Source organism: Panthera pardus, unplaced genomic scaffold (genome assembly GCF_024362965.1).
Source record: "Panthera pardus isolate Hobbes unplaced genomic scaffold, ASM2436296v1 HiC_scaffold_2, whole genome shotgun sequence".
NCBI classification, from domain to species: domain Eukaryota; kingdom Metazoa; phylum Chordata; class Mammalia; order Carnivora; family Felidae; genus Panthera; species Panthera pardus.
The window spans coordinates 113456343-113479858 of NW_026526765.1; the positions used below are offsets into that span (position 1 = coordinate 113456343).

General features: G+C 35.0%; 1 protein-coding gene across 3 annotated transcripts in view; it reads right to left on the reverse strand.

Annotated features, from left to right (window-relative positions):
* The window catches only part of GPBP1 (GC-rich promoter binding protein 1), a 75487-nt gene that overhangs the window by 4131 nt on the left and 47840 nt on the right, over window positions 1–23516 (reverse strand). For 2 of the 3 annotated variants that reach the window (XM_019414297.2, XM_019414298.2), the window contains exons 6-12: window positions 21244–21310; window positions 20126–20185; window positions 13162–13346; window positions 12457–12597; window positions 9924–10091; window positions 9287–9474; window positions 2983–3085 (exon numbers count right to left, since the gene is read on the reverse strand). In XM_019414297.2, the coding sequence (XP_019269842.1) occupies window positions 2983–3085; window positions 9287–9474; window positions 9924–10091; window positions 12457–12597; window positions 13162–13346; window positions 20126–20185; window positions 21244–21310 (912 nt within the window). The remainder of the gene's footprint in view (window positions 1–2982; window positions 3086–9286; window positions 9475–9923; window positions 10092–12456; window positions 12598–13161; window positions 13347–20125; window positions 20186–21243; window positions 21311–23516) is intronic. The other variant, XM_019414299.2, reaches the window with a different exon arrangement.

Consider the following 23516-nt stretch of genomic DNA (forward strand, 5'->3'; position numbering starts at 1 on the left):
TTTTAGTAAGATTTTCTCTACCTGCCCCAGTTATGACAATGTTTAAAGCCAACTATCTCAGTCAGACGATATTTGTATTCTTTGAAACTACTACCTTGTACTTATCACGAGGTTACAGCACCTGGTAGATTTCTCTTGATGGCCTTTTCCTAGTTCAGAACAAATTGTTTAGAGAGATTCACAAACTGGTAAATCCATACAATGGACTAGTAACTCACCAAACATGGGTGAGTTTCAAAAGCATGAAAGTGGCCAAATCCAAGACTATATAATTAATGCTTGGTTCAATTACTAAAAACATTCTAGAAGCAAGCTATGGTGACATAAAACAAATCAACGTCCGCCAGGGACTGGAACTGGAAGTAAAAGAACTGAATGCAAAAAGAGATGATGGTTTACCCAACTATATACACCTGTAAAAACTCAGCCAACCATACACTTAAAGTCAAACTTCTATATGTAAAATATATAGTACAATAAACTTGACCAAAAACCCTTCACAACTATCACCCATCATTAACTTCACAACGATGTTGTGAACAACACATGGCTCAGTAAGAACTTCTGAATAAAAAATTTAAATTCTGAAGAAATATGAAAATGGAAAGTAAGTAAAATTATCTGTTCACAGATGACATGACCTTTTATGTAGAACACCCTCAAGATTCCACACAAAAATTTTTGAACAAAAATAGCAAAGCTGTATACTGATCCATACACAAAAGTCAGTTGTGTTTCTGTAACAATAAATAATCTGAAAAGGAAATTAACAATTCTATTTACCATAGTATTAAAAAGATAATACTTAGGAATAAGTGTAAGGAATAAACTTAACCCAAGGAAGCAAAAAACTTCCACAAGACAAACTATAAATCACCGCTGAAAAATTTTTAAAAAGACCAATAAATGTAAGGGCATCCTATACTCCTGGGTTAGAAGACTATTACTAAGATGTGAATATTACATCCAAAGCAATCTACAGGTTCAATGCAATCCCTAGCAAAATCCCAAAGGTATTTTCTGCAGAAACAGTAAAACTCATCCAAAATTCATATGGAATCTCAAGGGATTCCAAATCACCAAAACAATCTTTAAAAACAACAAAGTTGGAGGTTTCATGCTTTCTGATTTCTAAACTTATTACAGACTTGCAATCATCAAAACAACGTGGTACTGGCATAAAAACAAAGACCAATGGGGCACCTGGGTGGCTCAGTCGGTTAAGCGTCTGACTTCGGCTCACATCATGATCTCAGTTTGTGGGTTCAAGCCCTGCATCAGGCTCTGTGCTGACAGCTCGGAGCCTGGAGCCTGCTTCAGATTCTGTGTCTCCCTCTCCTCTGGCCCTTCCCCTCTTGAACTCTGTCTCTGTCTCTGTCTCTCTCTCTCTCAAAAATAAACATTAAAAAAAAATTAAAAAAAAAAAAAAAAACAAAAAAAAAAACAAAGACCAATGGAACAGAAAGCCCAGAAATAAATCCCTTCATATACAGTCGATCCTTGAACAATGCAGGAGGGGTTAGGAGCACCAACTCCCCTCCTAACACAGCTGAGAATCCACCAACTCCCCTCCTAACACAGCTGAGAATCCATGTATGACTTTTGACTCCCCATACTTAATTACTAATAGCCTATTGTTGACTGGAAGCCTTACAGATAACAAAAAGTCAATTAACATATTTTGTATGGTATATATTAGACATAGTACTCTTATAATAAAGCTAAAGAAAACATTAAGACAATCATAACAGAAAATACATGTATATTACTGTGAAGAATGTGCATATAAAATGGGACACAGGCAGCTGAAACCTGTGTTGTTCAAGAGACAATGCATACTCAAATGATTTTTGACAAAGTTTTGAGATATCCACATGCAAAAGAATTAAGGTAGTCCTTGCAACACAAACAAAAAACTAACTAAATGGATCCAAGATCTAAATGTAAGAACCAAAACTACAGAACAATAAGAAGAAAACACTCATGACATTAAGTTTGGCAATAATTTCTGGAATATGACATAACAGTACAGGAAACTAATGGAAAACAAGAGATAAACTGGACTACATCAAATTTAAAGCTTCTTTGCATCAAAGAATACAATCCAAAGAGTAAAAAAGGCAAACTACAGAGTATGAGAAAATTATCTGTAAATCATAGAAGACTGAAAATCCACAACACATACAGAAATGCCACAACTCAGCAACAACCTGATTTAAAAATGGGCAAAGTACTTGAATAAACGTTTCTTCCAAGAGGATACACAAATGACCAGTAAGTACATGAAGAGTCAACATCAACTAACCAATACAGAAGTGCAAATCAAAACCACAAAGAGATACCCACTTAACAACCATTAGGATAGCTACTAACCATAAACAAACAAACAAATTCTTGAGCACCAATGTTGGGAATGTAAAATGGTATAGCTACAGTGGAAAAATAGTATGGTAGTTCCTCAAGTTAAACACAGATGACCACATGATCTAGCAATTCCAATTCTAGCAAACATTTCCTAATACTCTTTCAAAAAGGAGACTATGAAGACAAAAAAAAAAACCAGGATGTGTTAGAGCATTAAATATTCTTATGTAAGGAAAAGGTAAAAGGTGAAGCCATCTGGGAAGCTACTGATGTTTTCTATTTTTTATCCCTATACTATTTTTTAAAAAAAGTCTGGAACATGACAAATCATAGACATATTATTTACACTAATTCCCAAACACTGCAGACCTGTTTAAAACAAAGGCAATTCCGGGGTGCTGGGTAGCCTCTGTCTCTTGGTTTTGGCTCAGGTCATGATCTCGCAGTCCGTGACTGAGTCTCACAAAGAGCTCCACACTGTCAGTGCAGTCTGACCTATGCTGTGATGGCTAATAAATTCCTAAGTAGGAAATTCCTTAAAAAATGCTTAATGTAATATGTTGTTCTCATTAAGAAAAGGCAATTTAAAACGAACCTGTATGATTCAGGTCCTCTTACCTGTTCACTAATAACTTGGAATTCTCTCATTTCATCCTCAGTTAAGGGAGCACACGTTTCATCATTTTCACTGTCTTCTTGCCAGCCCATCTCCTTTAATAATCTGAAAAAAGGACAGGAAATAAGTAAATGAGAGCTTCTCCCAAGTAAGATAATTCCACTTATATTATGTGCAAGAAAACACCATCCAGATCCATTACACACAGTCCTCAAAATACATAAAGAGCCTTTTTACTCTGTTTTTGAATCTTTCTGAAAATGAACCAGTAAGCTTAAACCCCAATAAGCTTCAGAATAAATTGCACAATTGCTTTACCTTGTTGTCAGAGGTTCTCTAGGCTGGAAATTTGCAAAAGGGTCTCTAGACACTGAAAAAATTTTGCTAAATTCTTACACTAAAAGTAAAAGCAATACTCCTCATTTTCTTTAACACCACAACAATCCATCATATTCTTAGCTACTCATTAAGTTTTTTACTTTGAAGACAAAAGATTGAGTTATATAACTCCCTACTTTGCATTTTACACTGTATTTTTCTGTTGATACCACCTGTCATCAACCTTAACACATAATTCAATTTGAAACTAGCATTATGCTCTACAATAACAGAAAGACAACTTTTTTAAACACTCTTAACTAGGATCCAAATAAGTAAAATCATAAGGTTATTCTCTTTTCCTTCCATGTTTTAAAGAAAATACCTCCATCTTAGGCAAAGAGAATCCCAAAGGGGAGAGAGGGGGAACCAACCACTTTCTCCACTCAGGTAAACACCACCACCATAGTCATAGCTGATGCATCTGACTCAACAATTTCAAAGTTTCGGCCACTTATATATATATATAGCATGTATTGGTCTGTTAATAATTTGTTTTCTAATAATTATATCTCTTAAATATTTGTTACTCTATGGCTACTCATCTTTCAACTTGAGCCTGCCACAAGAGTCCTGTACCTTTTCAAATAATCTCAGAATATCAATGTTCAGAGAATCTGAATAAAATTTAACACTACACTCATACTCTAAATGTAAAAAGACCAAGATCACTAAAGTAAAATAACTTGCCTACCTGACAGCAAAGAAGGAAACAGAATTCTGGTTTCCAGCTTCCCAAGTTAGTACATATTGTACCAAACCCTCTAGACCAAAATGTCATAATCATCGTTAATTACTATCCTTTTAATCACTTAACACTACTTTTCCAACACAGTCTTCACTCTTTAACCTAGATGGCTTCCCTGTGGAATGGTATTTTCATTCCCAATGCCATCCAGACCAGAGTCTACATATTTAGATTGGTAAAGCAATCTAACTTCTTTTGCTAGATACTCACTAGTTTCACTATTAAAAACTGCATGTTAACCAAACAATAATGCAAACAAAACAAGTTATTTCAAATTGTATAAAAGACAAGTATTCCTAAATGTCCATTCTCACATCTTTCCGCTTCCAGAGGGTGTAACTGTTAACTGTTCCTGAAATAGCTTTCAAAACAAATAATTTTCCCCACAGTTAGGAATATACTGTGACTGTTATTTGTACCTTTACTTCTCATTAGCGTTTCTCCTTGTGCTCTTTCACAATACTACCAAATCACCCTTACACCACTTTCACAATAACTACATACTAAGTGTTTCCAAAGGCTTTCCACTTCCTCAAGAACAAACTCCTTAACTTGAACACCATGACCACAAATTCAAATTCTTACATTAGAAAAAGCATAGGTTTAGAAGCAGAAGACTTGGGCCACAAACAGGTAAAGAACAAAGGTAAATTCCTTCACTTCCCTGAGCTATTTCTTCATCTGAAGCAATGACAGTGCTTGACTAATCTGGAAGGCCCTGCCTCTTCAACATCACCTCTAATTCCATTAAGGACTATACTCTCCTGTCAAGATATTCCACTCCTTGCTCCTAAAACAAACGAGGTTATGTATTCAACCCTAAACATCCCTTCACACCCTCTTCTTCCAAAACGACTATCCAGTTATCCACCTTAATAAGATAATGTTTCACCTTTAAAGATTTAATTTAGCTCTGAATTACAACTTTCTGACTGGTACTCAAGCTATGAGATTTACCCCAAACTCCCCCTGAATTTCTCTGGCACTCATTTGTGCTAATTCATTTGATGCTTTTAACAACAACTACCCCCTCTAACATTCAAGCTATCCTCACTATCTGGATGATATATTGAAACTTGACAACTGGGGCACCTGGGTGGCTCAGTTGGTTGAGCGTCCAACTCTTGGTTTTGTCTCAGGTCATGATCTCACAGTTTCTGAGTTCAAGCGCCACATGTGGCCCTGTTCTAACAGCACAGAGCCTGCTTGGGATTCTCTCTCTCCCTCTCCCCTTTCCCCATTCACACTGTCTCTCTCTCTCTGTCTCTCTCTCTCTCATAATAAGTAAACTTAAAAAAATAATTAAGAAACTTGACACCAAATTAAAAATACCGTATTTTTCCTATTTTACATTTTCTATAACTTTTCATTTTATATTTTAGTTTACACATGTGAGCAACACAATCTTCATCCTTGTGATCTGTATCGCTGACACCTGGTTTGTTAAATTCAATTAATGTAAGTACTTAATATGCACACAACTTAAGAACCAAAGTTTACAAGAAATCTAAAGCCATGGAAAAGAAATACCACCTCCTTTTCAAAGAAATAAAACCCCACATCTAGAAGAAGCCATTAACTTTGTTACCTAAAAAATGTATTAATATATTATCTGTGGAACACATACACAACATATACTATATTAAGCAGAAAGAAAACTCAAGCTAAAAAATTCTGGCTTCCACTCAGGTCATGATCTCAAGGTTCAGGAGTTCAATCCCTGGATTGGACTCACTGTGCCAAGCCCACCTGGGATCCTCTGACTCTCCCCCACTCACCCTCTCAAAAATGAATAAACATTTTAAAAAGTTAAAATGTTTCCAAAGTAGTAGTAGGTTTACTTCTTTTTACTGATTTGGAATTCTTTTTAGAACACACAACATTTCCACAAAATAATATTAGGTCTTAAAAAAAAAAGACATATATATAATGAAATATTCATTTAAGTAGTCATCATTGATAATCTCCTTATGCAGCATGGGTTCCCACCCATCCCCGCTACAGCTTATTCCAATTTAGAATGTTCTCTTCTTGCTCTATTTAGCTTGGTTCCTAAACCCTATTCTCTCCATTTTCTCCTGTTAGTCACCACCAGAGGATCAAACTGTATTGAGGTGTGGAACTTCAAATCTCTCTTCCCGGAGTCTTCATGAATCAAAGAAACCACCAAAATACTTCCTACACTAAATATGTCTGCAAATGAAGAAATAATAATGAAGTGTTAAAATTAAAACACTCATTATAGGTATCGGGGTTATCAAGAATATTTTCAAACAAGTATGGCTCAACTTTCTTTTGCTACAAAATACTGAAGGCATATATAAAAATCAAAAGGCATTAAGTTTCAACTTTTTTTTTACCACAGTCTTAAGAGATTTTATAGGTAAATAATTTACCTTTATTTTATCGCCTATACTGTATCTTCCCTAAAAGAAAACTCATCTTTTACTATCATTAGAACGTCTGGTTTGTATACTTTCCTTTCTATGGACAAGACTTCTTTTCTATCAACTGTCTGAATAGAAATATTTAAAGGACTACTGGTAAAAATGGAAAGTGGAAAAAACATCTTTGGGTACTAACAAAGCAGAGTCTAATTAGGTGTGCCCATGTGACCAATCAACTTCATTCCTAGTAATGTTTTATACACACTTATACAAATGTTTACGGATATAAATACAAGTATGATCGCACCAGCACTACTTATAAAAGAGAAACAGATCCCTGATAGAGAAATTGTGTCACAAATTATACCTATACTACAGAACAGTAGCTTCAAAGGGGGTATATAAGATGATATACTAGAATAATGGGAAAAAATACTGGAATGTCTACTTATGCCTATATTCTAAAAAAGGAATTAATGCTTACTATTATTATTTTCTGCATCACAGGACATTGCAGACATTACTCAGCCTAATCTCAGCCACAATCTATATAGTATGAGGTAAACGGGAATTCTACAGCTGGGGTGGGAATAAAAAGTGTAGTTACTGATCCATTCATACTAAATGTACAGTAATAAAATACAGTTTGCCCAAACAAGGAAATTTATAGATATTACCTAGTTAAGTCAGCTCGAAATTCATCTAGCTAAATTAACTCTCATCAAAAGGGCATTTGCATTTATCATCAGCCCAATAAATTATTTTAAGGAAAAATGAAGTCCACGTTAGTATGGGATTATAAAAATCAAAACAAATGCCTGTATTCTAATATACAATAGTTACAGCTGCATCTAAAAAGAGCAGAACATACTTTGGTAAAAGGGAACCAAAATCATCAGGATAATAAATAATAATGAACTGGGCCAAAAAGACCAAAGACTTAAAGGAGTCTTTAATATAAATTTTTAAGTTATTCCACAGTAGGTATAGCCCACTTCCCCTTGTCTTAGAATTAAATGAAATTCTCTGAGAAATGGCATTAAACCAAACAGAAAGTCAAGTTGATCACTAAGGCAGTTAACAAGTATCACTTGACACTTAGCCTGGTCCCAGAAGGTGTTAAGAATTTTTAGTCAACAACAATTCAAGGGCACCTGGGTGGCTCAGCTGGTTAGATGTCCGGCTCCCGACTTCTGCTCAAGTCATGATACCACAAATCTATCAGTTGGAGCCATTCAAACTATCTTGATGATATAATTAAACCTGACAACTGGGGCACCTGGGTGGCTCAGTCGGTTGAGCGTCAGACTCTTGGTTTTGTTTGGGTCAGGTCATGATCTGCACGCAGGTTCCTGAGTTCGAGCCCCTCGTGGGACTTTCTGCTGACAGCACAGAGTCTGCTTGGGAATTTCTCACTCTCTCTCTCTGCCCCTTCCGGCCCAACTGTCTCTCCCCCTCAAAATAAAATAAACAAAATTTTTTAAATTTCGTCTTACACAAAGCAGTTGCAGACTAATACATGATGATATAACTGCATATATTAGCATTTTCTTGCTTTAGAAGTTGTATTGGCAAACTGCATAAATATGTATGGAATCAAGCTTATAAAAATGAAAACTGTAGACTGAACAGTAATCTAAAATAATCCTAGTATCTATGGCAGAAGAGCTTAAGTTTTGGTGCCATAATTTCTCCCTTCATGGAGGAGTTAAATCAGTTGAAGTATATTTCTGTAACACAACTAAAGTCTTCTTTTAAAATTAAAACAAACAAAACAATCAAAAGCAATTAAGCAGAAGTCCACAAATCTTTCATTTACTAATGCTAAACCATGTGGTTTATTTCAAGACCACATGAAGGGTAAGGCATTTCTACAAAAAAATACCTGTTCTTAACTATAGAGTTACGGGAAGGCCGGGAGAGTAAGGGGGGAGGCAGGACAAACATTCACACTCTCTCTCTCTCTCTCTCTCTCTCTCTCTCTCTCTCTCTCTCTCTCTCTCTCACACACACACACACACACACACAAATTGGTAAAAGGGCTTCATCAAAAGTTTTTTATTTCAAACAGCACCACTGAAACAGTGAAAAGACAACTCACAATGGGAAAAGATACCTGCAAATTATGCCTATGATTCAGGACTTATATTCAAAATATATAAAGAATGTTTACAATTAGACAAATACTTTAAACATGGACAAAGAATTTCAACAGAAGTTTCTTCAAAAAAGACATACAAATGGCTAATAAGTACTTGAAAAGATGTTCGTCACTGTCAGTTTTAAGGGAAATGCGTATTAAAGATACCTCTTGTTATCCACATATTAAAGATACCACAAAAAGATAGCACTTCATTTCATTTCCATTAGAATGGCTAAATTAGGGGTACCTAGATGGCTCAGTTGGTTAAGTATCTGACTCTAGGGGCCAGCTCAGGTCATGATCTCACTGCTACCCACTTGTGCTATCTCTCTCAAATAAAACTTAAAAAAAAAAAAAATAGGAAAAAAAAAGAATGGCTAAATTACAGGCAGATGGTAACAAATGTTGGTGAGAATATGGAGAAACTGGAACCTTCATATAATGCTGATGAGAATGTAAAACAGTACAGTCATTTTGGAAAATAGTTTGGCAGTCTCAAAATGTTAAACATATCAATTCCACTCCCAATATCTACCACCAAAATTTGTGGTAAATAACTCAATAAAACTGTTAAATAGATCACAACGTTTCCATACTAATATCAAAATCCTGTAAAGAACACAAAGAAAAGAATAAAAATGAATACTAACCTGTGTTCTGCCTCAAGCGAACTTGAAAGAACATCAGTTTGTGGGAAGGTTGAAGACCGAATGATCTGCTGGGAGATTACTGAGGCATTGCCATTTTCTTGTGGAATTTCATTTTCATCGAAGTTTCGGTTTATATCCCTTTCTTGGTGAGTACTATTGCTGTTATGCAAATTAAATGAGTCGTCATCCTGGTTTGGGGGGAGTTAAAAAAAAAGAATGAGATAGAGAATACAATTGCTAAAATTTTAATAGACTCTTGTTACATTTCCAGACAATACATAAATGTTATAATCATTAAATTTAGGAGACATTCTCAGACCATGTAAACTTAAGCTGTGAAGGATACCCCAAAGCTTTCCAACTATTTCTTCACGACTATTCAACAAAGGCAAATCAAAAGGATGAAGATAGGCAATGTGGAAAACAGAAGAAAACATTATTTTTGCACAGGAACACCAGAATGAGCAAAAACTGCTTCAGAAAGGAAGTCATTCTTTATGCAAATAAACAAACTAGCGTTGCTTTCAGGAAGATGATTATTTTGATAAAGTTTATTCAAAGGTCTTAAATGATTATTTGTCTAAATAGTTCAATGACATGTTAATGTCAAACCAAGAGTTACTACAAGTTCAATTACCTTCTCTGAGCCAGCATGACTTTCATCTTCATGTTCCTCTTCTACTCTATCCCTTTTCAATGCTTTCAAAAATTCACTCTTCTTATCAGTGCGCATACGTGTCAGTTTGGTTAGACGAGGTTGCTGATTAAGTTTGTCAACAGGTGAAGAGGAATTTGAGCGATTACACTAGAAAAAATTCAGAAATATTAATAAACATGTAGACAAAGCGTATCAATATAAAGTTCACAACTACCATAACTTCCTATTTCATCTTTATTCACAATACAAAACTGATTTTAAGTCTATTTTCTTCTATACCTGTATGTTTTATCTACCCCAGTGAATGAGCAGATTCTTTCTTCTTCTATAAATTTTTTTTTAACATTTATTCATTTTTGAGAGACAGGCAGACAGAGCGTGAGCAGGGGAGCGGCAAAGAGAGAGGGAGACACAGAATCCGAAGCAGGCTCCAAGCCCTGAGTTGTTGGCAGAGCCCGATGTGAGGCCTGAACTCACGAACCGCGAGATCATGACCTGAGCTGAAGTGGGACACTCAACCGACTCGGCCCCCCAGGTGCCCAAAAGACTTTTCTTTAAAAAAAACAAAACAGGGGCGCCTGGGTGGCTCAGTCGGTTGAGCGTCCGACTTCAGCTCAGGTCACGATCTCGCAGTCCGTGAGTTCGAGCCGCGCGTCGGGCTCTGGGCTGATGGCTCGGAGCCTGGAGCCTGCTTCCAATTCTGTGTCTCCCTCTCTCTCTGCCCCTCCCCCGTTCATGCTCTGTCTCTCTCTGTCTCAAAAATAAATAAAAACGTTAAAAACCAAAACAAAACCAAAACAATTTTGTTATAGCATAAAACAATTAAGGTCTGGCAATACTGAAAACTACTGTTTTAAATTAAGAGGGTTTTTTTTAATTACTTTTTTTTGAGAGACACAGAGAAGGCATGTGTGCAAGCAGGGTGTGGGGAGAGGGAGAGAAAGAATCTAAAGCAGGCTCCACACCCAACACAGAGCCCGACCATGACATCATGATGTGAGCCAAAATCAAGAGCCAGATGCTTAACTGAATGAGCTGCCCAGGTGCTCCCTAAATTAAGAGTTTAAATACAATTTTATAAAATATTCTAAAGCTATTTAAATATGCCTAAAATACATATAAGAGTGGTTTTTAAAACTGTGTTCCTCAGTTTTAGGGTCCTAATAATAGTTCCAATAAAACCTATTTTATAATTATTTACACACAGATACACAGAGGGTTTATCAGGTAGGATTTCACCAAGGAAAATATTTGTGGTTGGGCAAGAGGAAGGTAGGGAGAGACCTGTACTAGAGTCCTTTTGTTTTGGGGGTTCTGACAGTGGAATACATTAGAAAATAGAATGTTACAACTCCGTGTCACAAAAATTTGTAGCCATGGAAAACTACCGTAATGCTTAACTATTGGCAACACTATCTACAAACTATAAGGAATCTAAGCCACAATTACCAGCTATGAATGCTGGTCCCTTCATTCCAGTTCTAAATTTCTATGATTATGAGGGGCTATGATGTTCCAACAAAGTACTGAGAGCAATTTCAAATGTAGCAACATAGTCACAAGTGTCTTTTGATCCTCAACTAATCAGAGAACTCCCTGGTCTAGAAGTTTCAGAAACCTGGCCAAGTGACAAAAAAATACTTAAGCTACCAGGCATATTAAGTCCATAAAGTAACAATATGCACCTTTCCCTCCCTCTTCTCCTCTCTTGCCCCTTAAGTGTTAACACTAATAAAACATGTTAATAAAATAATGAAATGTCCATCATACCCAATGGAAGATTATATGATACAAATCCTCATTTTCAGTCAAAGTTCAATCCTACAGCATAGCCTAACTCTTAACACAAATGTCAAAACTGCAACTGTCATAATTCTTTTCTTAAAAATTATTTGTGGCAATGGGAAGCCTAGGTGGCTCAATGGGTTGGGTGTCCAACTCTTGATTTCCGCTCAGGTCATGACCTCATGGTTCATGGATTCGAGCCTTGCATCGGGCTCTGTGCTAACAACTCAGAGCCTGGAGCCTGCTTTGGATCCTGTGTCTCCCCCTCTCTCTGACCCTTCCCTGCTTGTGCTCTGTCTCTCAAAAAAACATTAAGAGGGGTGCCTGGGTGTCTGTCAGTTAAGCATCCCACTTCAGCTCAGGTCATCATCTCAGTTTGTGAGTTCAAGCCCCACATCAGGCTCTGTTCTGACAGCTCAGAGCCTGGAGCCAGCTTCACATTCTGTCTCCCCATGTCTCGGCCCCTCCCATGCTCATGCTCTGTCTCTGAATAATAAATAAACATTAAAAAAATTTTTTAATAAACTTTTAAATATATATTTAAATTATCCATACTTAAAGTGCAAAACTGATTAGCAAAGAGCAAAGTACTTGAATCAAGTTTTAGGGAAGAACTAAAATATCTCATTTTAATGTATTCATTTAATCAATCTATGCCTTTTGTTCACTATTACACTGTATGATTAAGATATGTTGCATTCCTCAGGAATAATTTTAAATAACATACCTCTTTCACTGAAGTTGTAGATGGGCTAAAATTCTTGGCAGTTGATTTAAAAGCATTGAAGTTGCCAACACCATATGTAGACTCATGAGGGAAAGAAGTCCCAACTTTATTTTCTTTAGTTTGGCTTTTCCATTGAGTAGGCTAGAGGAAAACATCAAACATTAATGTCTATCAAAAACAGATTATTCAGAGGAGAAAAACAAAGTGAACACAATACAGATGACTGTGTGTGACTCATAAAAATAATTATTGTATTACATCATTCCTACATATTTCTCTTCTTTTTCTACAACTAAAATCAAAGCCTGGTATTTAGACAAAAAACATCTGACTACATTACTATTTTTACCAGATCTTACAAACCTGAAGTTAGGTTTGTTTTGCCTAATATCAAGAAAACACAAGTACGAGTTCCAAAAACCTAAAACTGAACACCAAGGAAACAGCACTATGTACTATTTAGCAAAACAAAATTTTGTAGATTTACTACCAGTAATATAAGAAAACACATACATGAGCAAACACACACATCATTTAAAAGATAATTAAAACTAATGATACACAATGGGTGAACTCTCCACTTTAAAGTCAGTATCCCACCAACAACCCCTCCCACTTTGGTATAAAATTTTTTAACATTCTATTCTCAAAGTAACCCAATTGGTACCAACTTAAAACTTGCATTTTAAACAATTTAGAACTTACTTTTGTAGGTGGAGCAGCAGGTTTAGGGACTAAGCCTTTATAAACACTTGGACCAGTCCCGTTCTTAACTGGTTGTGACTGAAGATTTCCTACCACTGGGAATCCAGATAGCTGTAAGTCTTTTGTATTACCTTTCTTAATGACCAGCATCCTTGGAGCTCTAGATTTAGGATTCGGAGGATATTCTGCATAAATAAAGCACGAGCAAGAGTTACATACAGTTTAAATTTTAGCATAAAATTAAACCACACACACACACACACACACACACACACACACACACACACACAGCATAATCCAATCCTTGATTATATTTAAAAATAATTGCTGCTTCCTGGGCAAAATAATTAAGCTAAATAAGTATAAGCTATATTCCTGCTTCAGAAATAAAGCTAAAACATAAACAGAATATAGCAAGGATTGCACAATGTCAAGTAATACAAATGAATTCAGCTGAACACTGGCCTAAAACGTTAATTTTTTTAATTGCAAATTTCATTCTAGTCTCCTAAGGCTTAGAATATAAAGTACATTATATTTTCCTCTTCTCCATTTTCAAAAAATAGTTTTTCTAACTCCTTCTCATTCTTATCTCACAAAGTTACTATCAATAAACAAAGAACTATATAGTCCCTCAATTTCTAAATTGCTACTCAAGTTGTGACTAATAGAAAACAGAATTCTATTTTCACAATAACCAAGTCATTCAAATATTTACTTGCCATCTAACTATAATGAAGGCATTATGTAAGTTATAGGGTAACAAACTCAATTCTTCTGAAGATAGTACTAGGAATAATTGCTAACAGAGCTGTTTTCTCAAGAGAAATTCAATTGCTAAAATATGAAAAACTGCCCATAGAGTTTAATTTTAATCCTAGAATTTAGTTAGTGTAGGTATTACACATGAGCATGTTCACAATTATTGTGGTGAAGTATGTCTTTCTTCCTTTACAAAAATTCTCTAAGTGTCAGTTTCATAGTTGAAGAGTTTAGAATAAAAGAATTAAGGGGAGAAAGCTTAGGAAATCTAAATCAAGATTAGCATTGTGTATTAAATAAGTTCCTGTGACATGCTGAGTTGCCTAAATGTTTGTGATGATGCCCCACCTCAAACAAACCAAACCAAAATTCCTACTGGATCACCTCAAAAACTAAACAAGGACTTATAGGGGCATGAAGAGACTCTCAAACTTCATCTGAGGCTTCAAAATCTTCAAAATATAGAGCTGGTATGCTACTTCATTTTACTGCTGATGTATAAAAGAACAAGAACCTAGAGCAAACTGAGCAAATCCTCTTAAAAGTTAAACACATGGCTAATCTACTAAGGCAAATATTCCAACTTCTTGGATGCCTTACAAGGCCCAAGGAATAAAGGCTAAGAAAGAAATCTTTGGTCACACAAAAACAGAAATTAAATCGGCAATACACAGCTTTTCTAAAGAATTTACACAATTAAGTCAACAAAACAAAAATTAAGTATAAAGATGTTTCAGGGTGCCCGGGTGTCAACGTTGATTAAGTGTCTGACTCTTGATTTTGGCTCACGTTATGATCTCACAGTTCACGGGATCGAGCCCCCCATAGAGGCACTGTGCTAACAGCATGGAGCTTGCTTAGGATTCTCTCTCCCTGTCTTTCTGCCCCTCCCCTGCTCAGACACATGCGTGCTCTCTCTGTCAAAATAAGTGAAGAAGAAGAAGAAGAAGAAGAAGAAGAAGAAGAAGAAGAAGAAGAAGAAGAAGAAGAAGAAGAAAGAAGAAGAAAGAAGATAGAAGGGAAAGAAAGATCTCACAGGTGAAAAAAGAACCCTAGAAACAGCACTAAACCATTTAAGCTTTGCAATTATTCTGGTAAACAGATGATGACAGTGAGAATAAAACTGGGGAAAAAAAAGATTGCTAAAAGGAATCTCAAGAAGCAGTAATGACTGATACTGGGAAATGCAAAAGGCAGTAAGAGTTTGCAAGGTCTCAGAAAGTCAAGTGCTGAAACAGAGGACATTTCTATCAGTACACCACAATTAAAGAAGTTCAAACATGACTGATAAGCACACTTCCAGTTCAAAATGGCCCATTAAGCACACAAGTTTACCTTCTTTACCTTAAAGTAGGTCCTATGTTAAAATTACTATAATGGAGGAAAACAAATACAACAGGAAAAGAGCCACCATCATCAGCAAGGGGTGATGTCAACCCACATTTATCAAGAAGTAAAGAAAAAAACTTTTATTGAGTGTGCACAAAGGAACCTAACAGCTGAGGATGGGAATGATCCACCCCTGAATCTTGGATTACAGACCTGTACTTGAAAAAGCCACACATGGCAGAGGGCAGAAGTGAAACTTTTCAAAGATCAATCGCTATGAAAAGAAAGTTACTAAAGGAAATCCTAAACAATGTACTATAGGCAGGCGAAAAATGATCCCACATGGAAAGCTGAAGGTTCAAGAAAAAAATAAAGAAAACTTTTGTGTATAAGCAATCATTAATCAAAATTAGAAGGCAGAAGAGAGAGAGCAGACAAGCAAACAGGTATGTTATCTTTAAACCTCAACATACTTCCTGACTACTAAGTTCACTTTCCTAAAACTGGATTCCTGGACATCTAGAGCAAAAAATAATGTGGCTTTTTCCTCAAAGAAGCCTTCAGGGCAAAGACAGAATATTCTATAAAGAAGGAAGGTGAAGGGACATGTGGCTGGCTCAGTCGGTAGAGGATGCAACTCTATCTCAAGGTCTTGAGTTAAAGCCCCACGTTAGGTGTGAAACCTATTTAAAAAAAAAAAGAAGAAATGTGAAGCCTAAGAAATAAATCATAGAAGACTAAGTAGCAAAGTAAGTACAGTACAGAGGTTAAGAACATGGACATTTATACCAGATTGATAGAATCTTGCTCCAACTCTATCAATTCTCTCATCTATAAAATGAAAAACAATAGCTCCTATCAGAGAATTACTGTAAAATATTTTAAAATACTAGAAAAAAAATCTAGAAAAGTCAGACTATCTCCATTATAGTATGCTTCCAATCATATTTCAATATTGTATTAAACTTTAAGTTGATTTACAAAATTACAGAAGATGAGAAAAATTCTAACAGAAATAAACACAGACTAACCTATATCCTATGTAACTGTGCTGAATATACTACATAAACCTGCCCATTTAATAACAAGAGCTCTTAATAGCAACCATTACAATAAAAGTAATGGAAAGGATGATGGCAGCACTAACTGTCCAAATTTTGAGTCATTTATATTACAGTTGACCCTTGAATAACAAGGTCTGAAATGCACCAGTCCACTTACATGCAAGTACTTTTCCAATAAATACATAACAGTATTATAAGTATATTTTCTCTTATGATTTTCTTAATAAGGTTTTCTTCTCGTAGCTTACTCTGTCACAATATACATGTAATACACAATATATGTTTTAATCAATTATATTATCGGTAAGGCTTTCAATCAACAGTACACTATCAGTAGTACTTAAGTCTGGGGGGCGGGGGGATCAAAAGTTATACAGGGATTTTCGACCAAAGGGGTGGGGTAAGAGGCATTAAGGCCCCCAACTCCTGCACTGTTCAAGAATCAAATGTACTTATAAACATAAACATGTTCATCTGTTCAGATTCTCCCTACAAATTCTGACATTAATCTTTCAAGTGCTGAAGCAGTTAGATTCAAACAGTATCCAATGTCTCCTTCTATTCTTTCTCCATTTACTTTGTCAACTGGTTAACAATATGCAAACACTTGTATTAAAAAAAAACTAGAAAGTAAGTGATCTCAGTGACTTCCTCTGTAAATTACATGTCCATATTATTTCCAACTCAGATAAGCAGGCATCGTCATTGAAATTTAAGTTAAAAACACCTGAAGGCAAAGGAGTTTTAGATTTTCATATACCTGTTTTCTGCTACCCTCACAAACTATTATCTGACAATAACTGACTTTAAATATCCCTTTATTTCCTTGTTATTTATACTCTCCCAATATCTATGGATACAAGAGATTTTTTTTCTTAAATACAAAGTCAATGGTGGGAGGAGGACTGGCTCAATTCTTTCTAGAAAAAAACAATTAAAATACTGCCACCTATAATACAAACTAATTTGGCAACATGTGTAGTTAAGAGCAAACATTTCAATTCTTCATCCTCTTGTCTTTCACTACATTCCCTCCAAGTGTCTTCTATACGTTTTCTGATTCAATCACTTATTACTTTATTCTTTGATCTCTAACCTAAAAATTCCTCTTTTTTTGCCTTTTAATGAATCTACAAGAATATCCATCACTTAACTAGATTTGAACATAACTTAGCTAACGTTCAGGTTCATTAAACAACTCTAACATGATCAAGTGTTTTACAAAGATTGATTTACACAATAATTTTAATATTTTATGCAATTTAATATTTATACTACTTTTCTCATTAAAATTGTGATCACCCTCATCTCTGAGATGAGAAAATTCACTCAGATTAAGTAATCTACCCAAAAGTCTAACCATCAGGTAAAACACCTAATGTTAGGGGCCCTGATCTATCTCATTCCATAACTAATGTCCTTAACTACTATATTATATACTAGTGGAGAAAATGGGAATTCAAGTATTTACTGCTATGCCAAATACTTCAAATTTTTACCATCCCCAACTAAAAATAAGCATACTAGGCCTGTAACTAAATGGTCAGAAAAAAAGTCTGCGTACTACCAAGTGAGATCAAAGTCCACCCTTTTCTGATGCCAAGTTATTGACTTGGTTTCATGATCTTGACAAAAGAGTTAACTTTAAGGGGTGAACAAAAGCATATGGCCAAATGAAGGGTGAATCACATGTGAATTAAGTTTTCACACTAATTTGAAGAAGAAACTTAGTCACATAAAATACAGTAATACACAAATATCAAACCCAAACCTCAGCAATAAAAACAAATTCCTATTGTGAACGCTAATTTTAATGCAGAAAACTAAATGTTTCCGACTAAAGAAACTGACGTGGTTTGAATCTTTTTGGTTTTCAATTTTTTAATGTACAAATCTGTTTTGTTTCACAATAGAAGTTTGAAACAAATGAGTTTCATTAACTTATAATGTAAGCCAACAATAGGGGTATGGTGTTTTTTCTTTAATAAGGCCCCCTACATCACTCATACTTCTAAAAGAACTTACACGATGAACAAAATAATACTTCTAACTCCAACCAAGTAAAATTGACTTCTGTCAAGTTGTCTAATCAAACTCTATTAATTTTCCCTCATCAACCTTTAACGTATGTTGCATTACCTTTTTCTTCTTGTTCTAAGTTTAAAAACTATTTTCGTAAGACATTCAAGGAAAGTGGAGTCATTTCCACGTATAGACTACCAACAGATACTTTTACAAAGAAATTCGGTAAGGATTATTCCTTTCTCCTAATTCTACTTACAGAGCTCCTTTAAAAAACAAAATTCACTGGCTTTCATCATAATCGAATTCACTTAATGCAAACATGCATGTCACTCAATGTGTATGCTTTTGGCTACTATAATTGGAATTCTCTAGAAAATAACCCATCTTTAAGAAATAGTCACCAATTTGCTGTTAGAAAGCCAAGCAAATAAAATTAAAAATGAATATTGATGCTCTTAAGTAGTATATCAAATATAAGCAAAAAACAGGAAAGCTCATCAAGTTATCAAGGAATAGACACAAAAATAAATGCTAAGTTTAAACAACACTATGCTTAAATTAATTACTATGAGTGAAATTTTTCATTATTTAGTATCTTTAGAACTAAATGTCAGACTCTGCCAATAATATATTGCTGACATAATTCATCAACACAAAAATAGCCAGTAGTACTTCTGAAAACACACAAATCAACAATTACTAATTATGTATCAAATTGTATACAAACATATACACATCATTTTTTCTCTTTCTCACCTCCCAAATATATCAGTCACACAACTGAGTATTTTAAAAAGGTCACAGGCACACTCAAGTACCTTTTAGTTTTCAAGTATTAAAGATATAGATTAATTTAGTAAGCATTAATCTTGGACACCCAACAACAGTGCTCCTGATTAAGATCAAAACAATAAAAAAGTCACAGATATAAGCTGCAGGAAGGTGTTTTTAAAAAAGCTAAATAAGTTCTAAGTAGAATTACACTTATGTAATTATATTTTAAACAGTTTAATTACTTTCCCTCAAGGTATTTTTTTTAATTGGGATATTTTGTTTAGATTCTTGCAATTTCTGATCTACAAAAGGACAGTTTCAGGGACAAACTGGTTTGTTTAATACATATTACATTTTGGTTATTAAATTTTTACTTACCTGGAAGGAAGTAGCACTAGAAAAGTTCTACTGAAGTCTTTCCTAAAATTCTCTCATGTCTTCCTCAGGAACATTGCTATTTTAAATGTTGCAATGGGGAAAACGATATTTGGGAACCCAGGGGGGAAAGTGAGAAAGGAATAGTGAAGTGTAATACAATGAAAACTTCATTGTATTCCTATGGGAAGTACTGGGAATTTAACAGTTAATCAAGCCACAATTAACCATTTTCTTTTTTCTAATGCAAACACACTTCTTAGTTTACCTAAGGCACAGAACATCTTCCTTTTAAACATCTTTTCAACTAGTGCTCAAAATCCTTAGACCAACCCTGAAACAGTAGAACCAAAATCTTTATATTAATACATTTTATTCTCAATATTTTCAAAGATGTACTTGCCTTTAAATCATTTCTAAAATTATTAAATTAACCAAGGATCAGCACCAATAGTATCTATAGGTAATTTTATATGACAAAAGCTCACTGACATTAATTTTTTATTTACTTTCATTCTAATCAAATCCAAATTATTCCTAATTTCTTAAGAGACTCTATTTAACACCTTCCAGGTGGTTCTATATTCTTATGCAATCAGCTGTTCCCAGAAAAACTGAATAATAAGGAAACATACCTAAGAGAGGAGCTTGGGAGATTTTTTTGGTTGGGTATGTGTGTGTCTGGGCGTGTAGGCCTGGGGAGAGTGGTAGAAATACTAATTTGCAATACAGAAAAAACAATGCCATTCACATGGTTCTAACAAAAGTGTCTGACCACCCCCACCCCCACCCTCAAAAAGCCCTTAAATAAATCGGGAGATCAAAAGAAAACAAAGTAATGCCCCAGAGTTATCACCCATAAATACATTAAAGAACAGCATAGGAAGTGGCAAAGTTTAAAATAATGCCTTTATCATTAGCACTAGTATGCTGTCACAAGCCACAATCCTTTTATTTGGTAAGTTGATAATTTTCAATAGGAAAATACAAATGAACATGTGTATAAGTTCCAAAGTGGATTCGTCGCCTTTGAATTTGGCATCAAATAATTTATTTTTCAGATATCAAATCTTCATATTTAAAATTTTTTCCATTATTTTAAACTTCACTTGAATCTTTAAAAAGCTGTCTGATTTGTACTATATGAGTGCGCTTTAATCTTCTGTAAGATGCTATCAAATTAAACTCAGCAGTTTTAAAGAAAAGGGATTATTACCAAAAAAAAAAAAGTCATTAAGCTCTGACAATCAAAAAGACAAATAATTCCAAACAGATTAGTTCCATAGGCAAATTTATACAAGTATTTAATACTCTCTACGTATAACCATTTTCATAAGTAAAAAAGATTAATTTTATGTCACACTATGATTAGAAGTACTTATCTTTTCAGTTTAAGTTTTCAACTGTGAAAAACTAAAAATTAAATTTAAACTAAGTTTTTTGTTTCCTTAAGATTATCAGGCTGAGTTTGAAACAACATTGATTCATTACATTAACTTACAACCATTAAAAAAACTCGTGAGTATACTTAATGGTACTAATCTGTGCAAGTCAAGTATTTCAAATCAAACTCCTTCTATCCCCAGTATCTTTTTAAAAGGTAAGTGCTACCGTTTTGTGTAGCTGAGCACTCAAAAACATATTTACAAGAGTAAGTTTAATTCTAGACTACTCTTTATTTTTAAAAACACAACAAAGTGAAACATACAAATAACATTTTATACCCCTCAAAGTTAAATTAAAAATTACTTACCCCATACACCTGCAGCTAATGATTTATTCTGATTTGGTTCTCTTTCATACTCAGGATTTAAAGATGGCTGAAAAAATTGGAATGAAAATAAATGTTCACGCTGCTCACATTTTTTAAAAATAAACCTTTTAAAAGTAATCTCAAAACCATACTGATAAAAACCCTGATATGATACGATGAACTCTTAACTATTAAAGACCATTCAGGAACCTCACTAACTTATTCTGCTAACCATCAAAATGGTTACTATCTATCTATACTCACTTCTACTAAAGAGAAAACAAGGAAATGGTCTTTAAATATTCTTACCCCCAACTACTTGAGAATGCGTGGATTTAAAAAAAAAAAAAAAAGAGCAAACAAGGCAATGTGGTCTTTTCATCAACTGGAAAAAATCACCCTTTCTTAGCCTAAGGTCAAAAGCAAGGAAGAGAAAAATCAGACTACTCCCAACAGGTGTTAGGTTTTCGTTGCTGGATGCATTCGTTGTAACACACTCATTCTCAAAACAAAGTACAAATTTTTATTTCAACAAGTGATTCACAGGATATTAAAAAGAAAAGTGATTTCAGCATTGAATGTGTACTCAAAACCAATTTTAGAATCCTAAATTTCCAGGTATTTTCTGTGTTACCTAGCAACAATGCCTGCCTTAAAGAAGGTATTTAACACATGTTGAATAAAATGAATCCTGATATATTTTACTTACCAACAAAAGTAAACTATTTACACTCTAATGACATTACTGTAAGTAAAGTCCCAAAAGAGTATACATGCATACCAGTATGATTCCTTGATACAAACTTAACAAGACTGAGAAGACTTTCGTGGAAGCAATAGGTGCTTTCTAAAAAATACAGTATTAGAAATTACACTATAGGTCTATCTATCTTCAGGGCTAGGATCATGACCTCGGAAGTTATCAGCAACGGCGACAACAAGGCTGTTGTAATAAAGTAACAAAAACACTATCTTTGCTAGTCACAGCTACACAGTTCAAGCCAAGCCATCATTTTCTTCTGAACTAATACCACTATTTCCTAACTGGTCTCCCTGCTCTCGCTCACTGTTATTCATTCAAGATCGAACAACTAAAATATTCTTCTAAAAAATTAAAATCAGATCAAATGATCGAAAGTTTTCCTTTGATCCAAAGGAGCCTCGTCCTACTGCACCTATAATTAAACTGAAAGTCTTTCCCTTTACCTGCCCAGGTCCTACTCAATCAAAACTTTCTGCTACCTCTCTAATCTGGTTGAATAGTCACTTTACCCATACTGACCTTTTCCCCCTCAAACATTACAAGCTTGCTCCCCACCTTAGGCCCTCTTCCCAGGATTAATAAAGCTGACTCCTTACCAACCAGGCCCTAGATTAAATGTCACTTCCCTAGAGAAACGTCTCCTGATCTCCAAAAAGTAGCTGTCCTGTCACTTTTTACCTAAATTTTCTACAAAATACTAGTTACTTTCTTTTTATGTTGTGAATACATCTAATAGAACAGAAACTCAGTGAGAATAGGACCTTGCTATCTTGTTTCACCTTGCAAAACAGCTAGACTCAGAGCCACTCAAATATATACTGAATGAAGAACGAACATATACAAATAATAAATTACCAGAGATGAACCACAAGAAAAAATGCCAAGATCAGTAAGATTTTACACGAGACCAATTTTTCATGCAACTAGAGAAGCAGTGTGTTTAGACAGTCACATAGTGAGATTTAAAAATAAAGAAGAATTAAGAAAATTCTGAATTTTTGTAGGGCACTTGAGTGGCTCAGTTGGTTAAGCATCTGACTTCAACTCAGGTCATGACCTCACAGTTAGTGAACTCGAGTCCTGCAGCAGGTGAGCACGAGCCCCAATTCAGATGAGCCCCACTTCTCTCTCCCTCTGCCCCTTGTGGGATTCTCTATCTCCCCCCGCCCCGCATCATTCACTTGCACGTGCTCTCTCAAAAAAAGGAGGGGAAGGAAGGGGAGGAAAGGGAGACAGACATACAGAAAGAAAAAATTCTGTCTGTAACTAGTTCATAATTTGTTTTTAAGAGTGGAGTTAACTTTTCTAATTGTATCTGACCTAAGCCAACAAGTGGTTTACCTTCCCTAACCACTAAGAAACTTTTGAATAAAGTAGCTGAAAGACAAGGAGAACTATCCTGGAAGTAACTTAAGAGTAATATACGAATGGGGGCACCTGGGTGGCTCAGTCAGTTAAGTGTCTGACTTCACCTTGGGTCTGATCTCACCATTAGTTGAGTTCAAGCCCT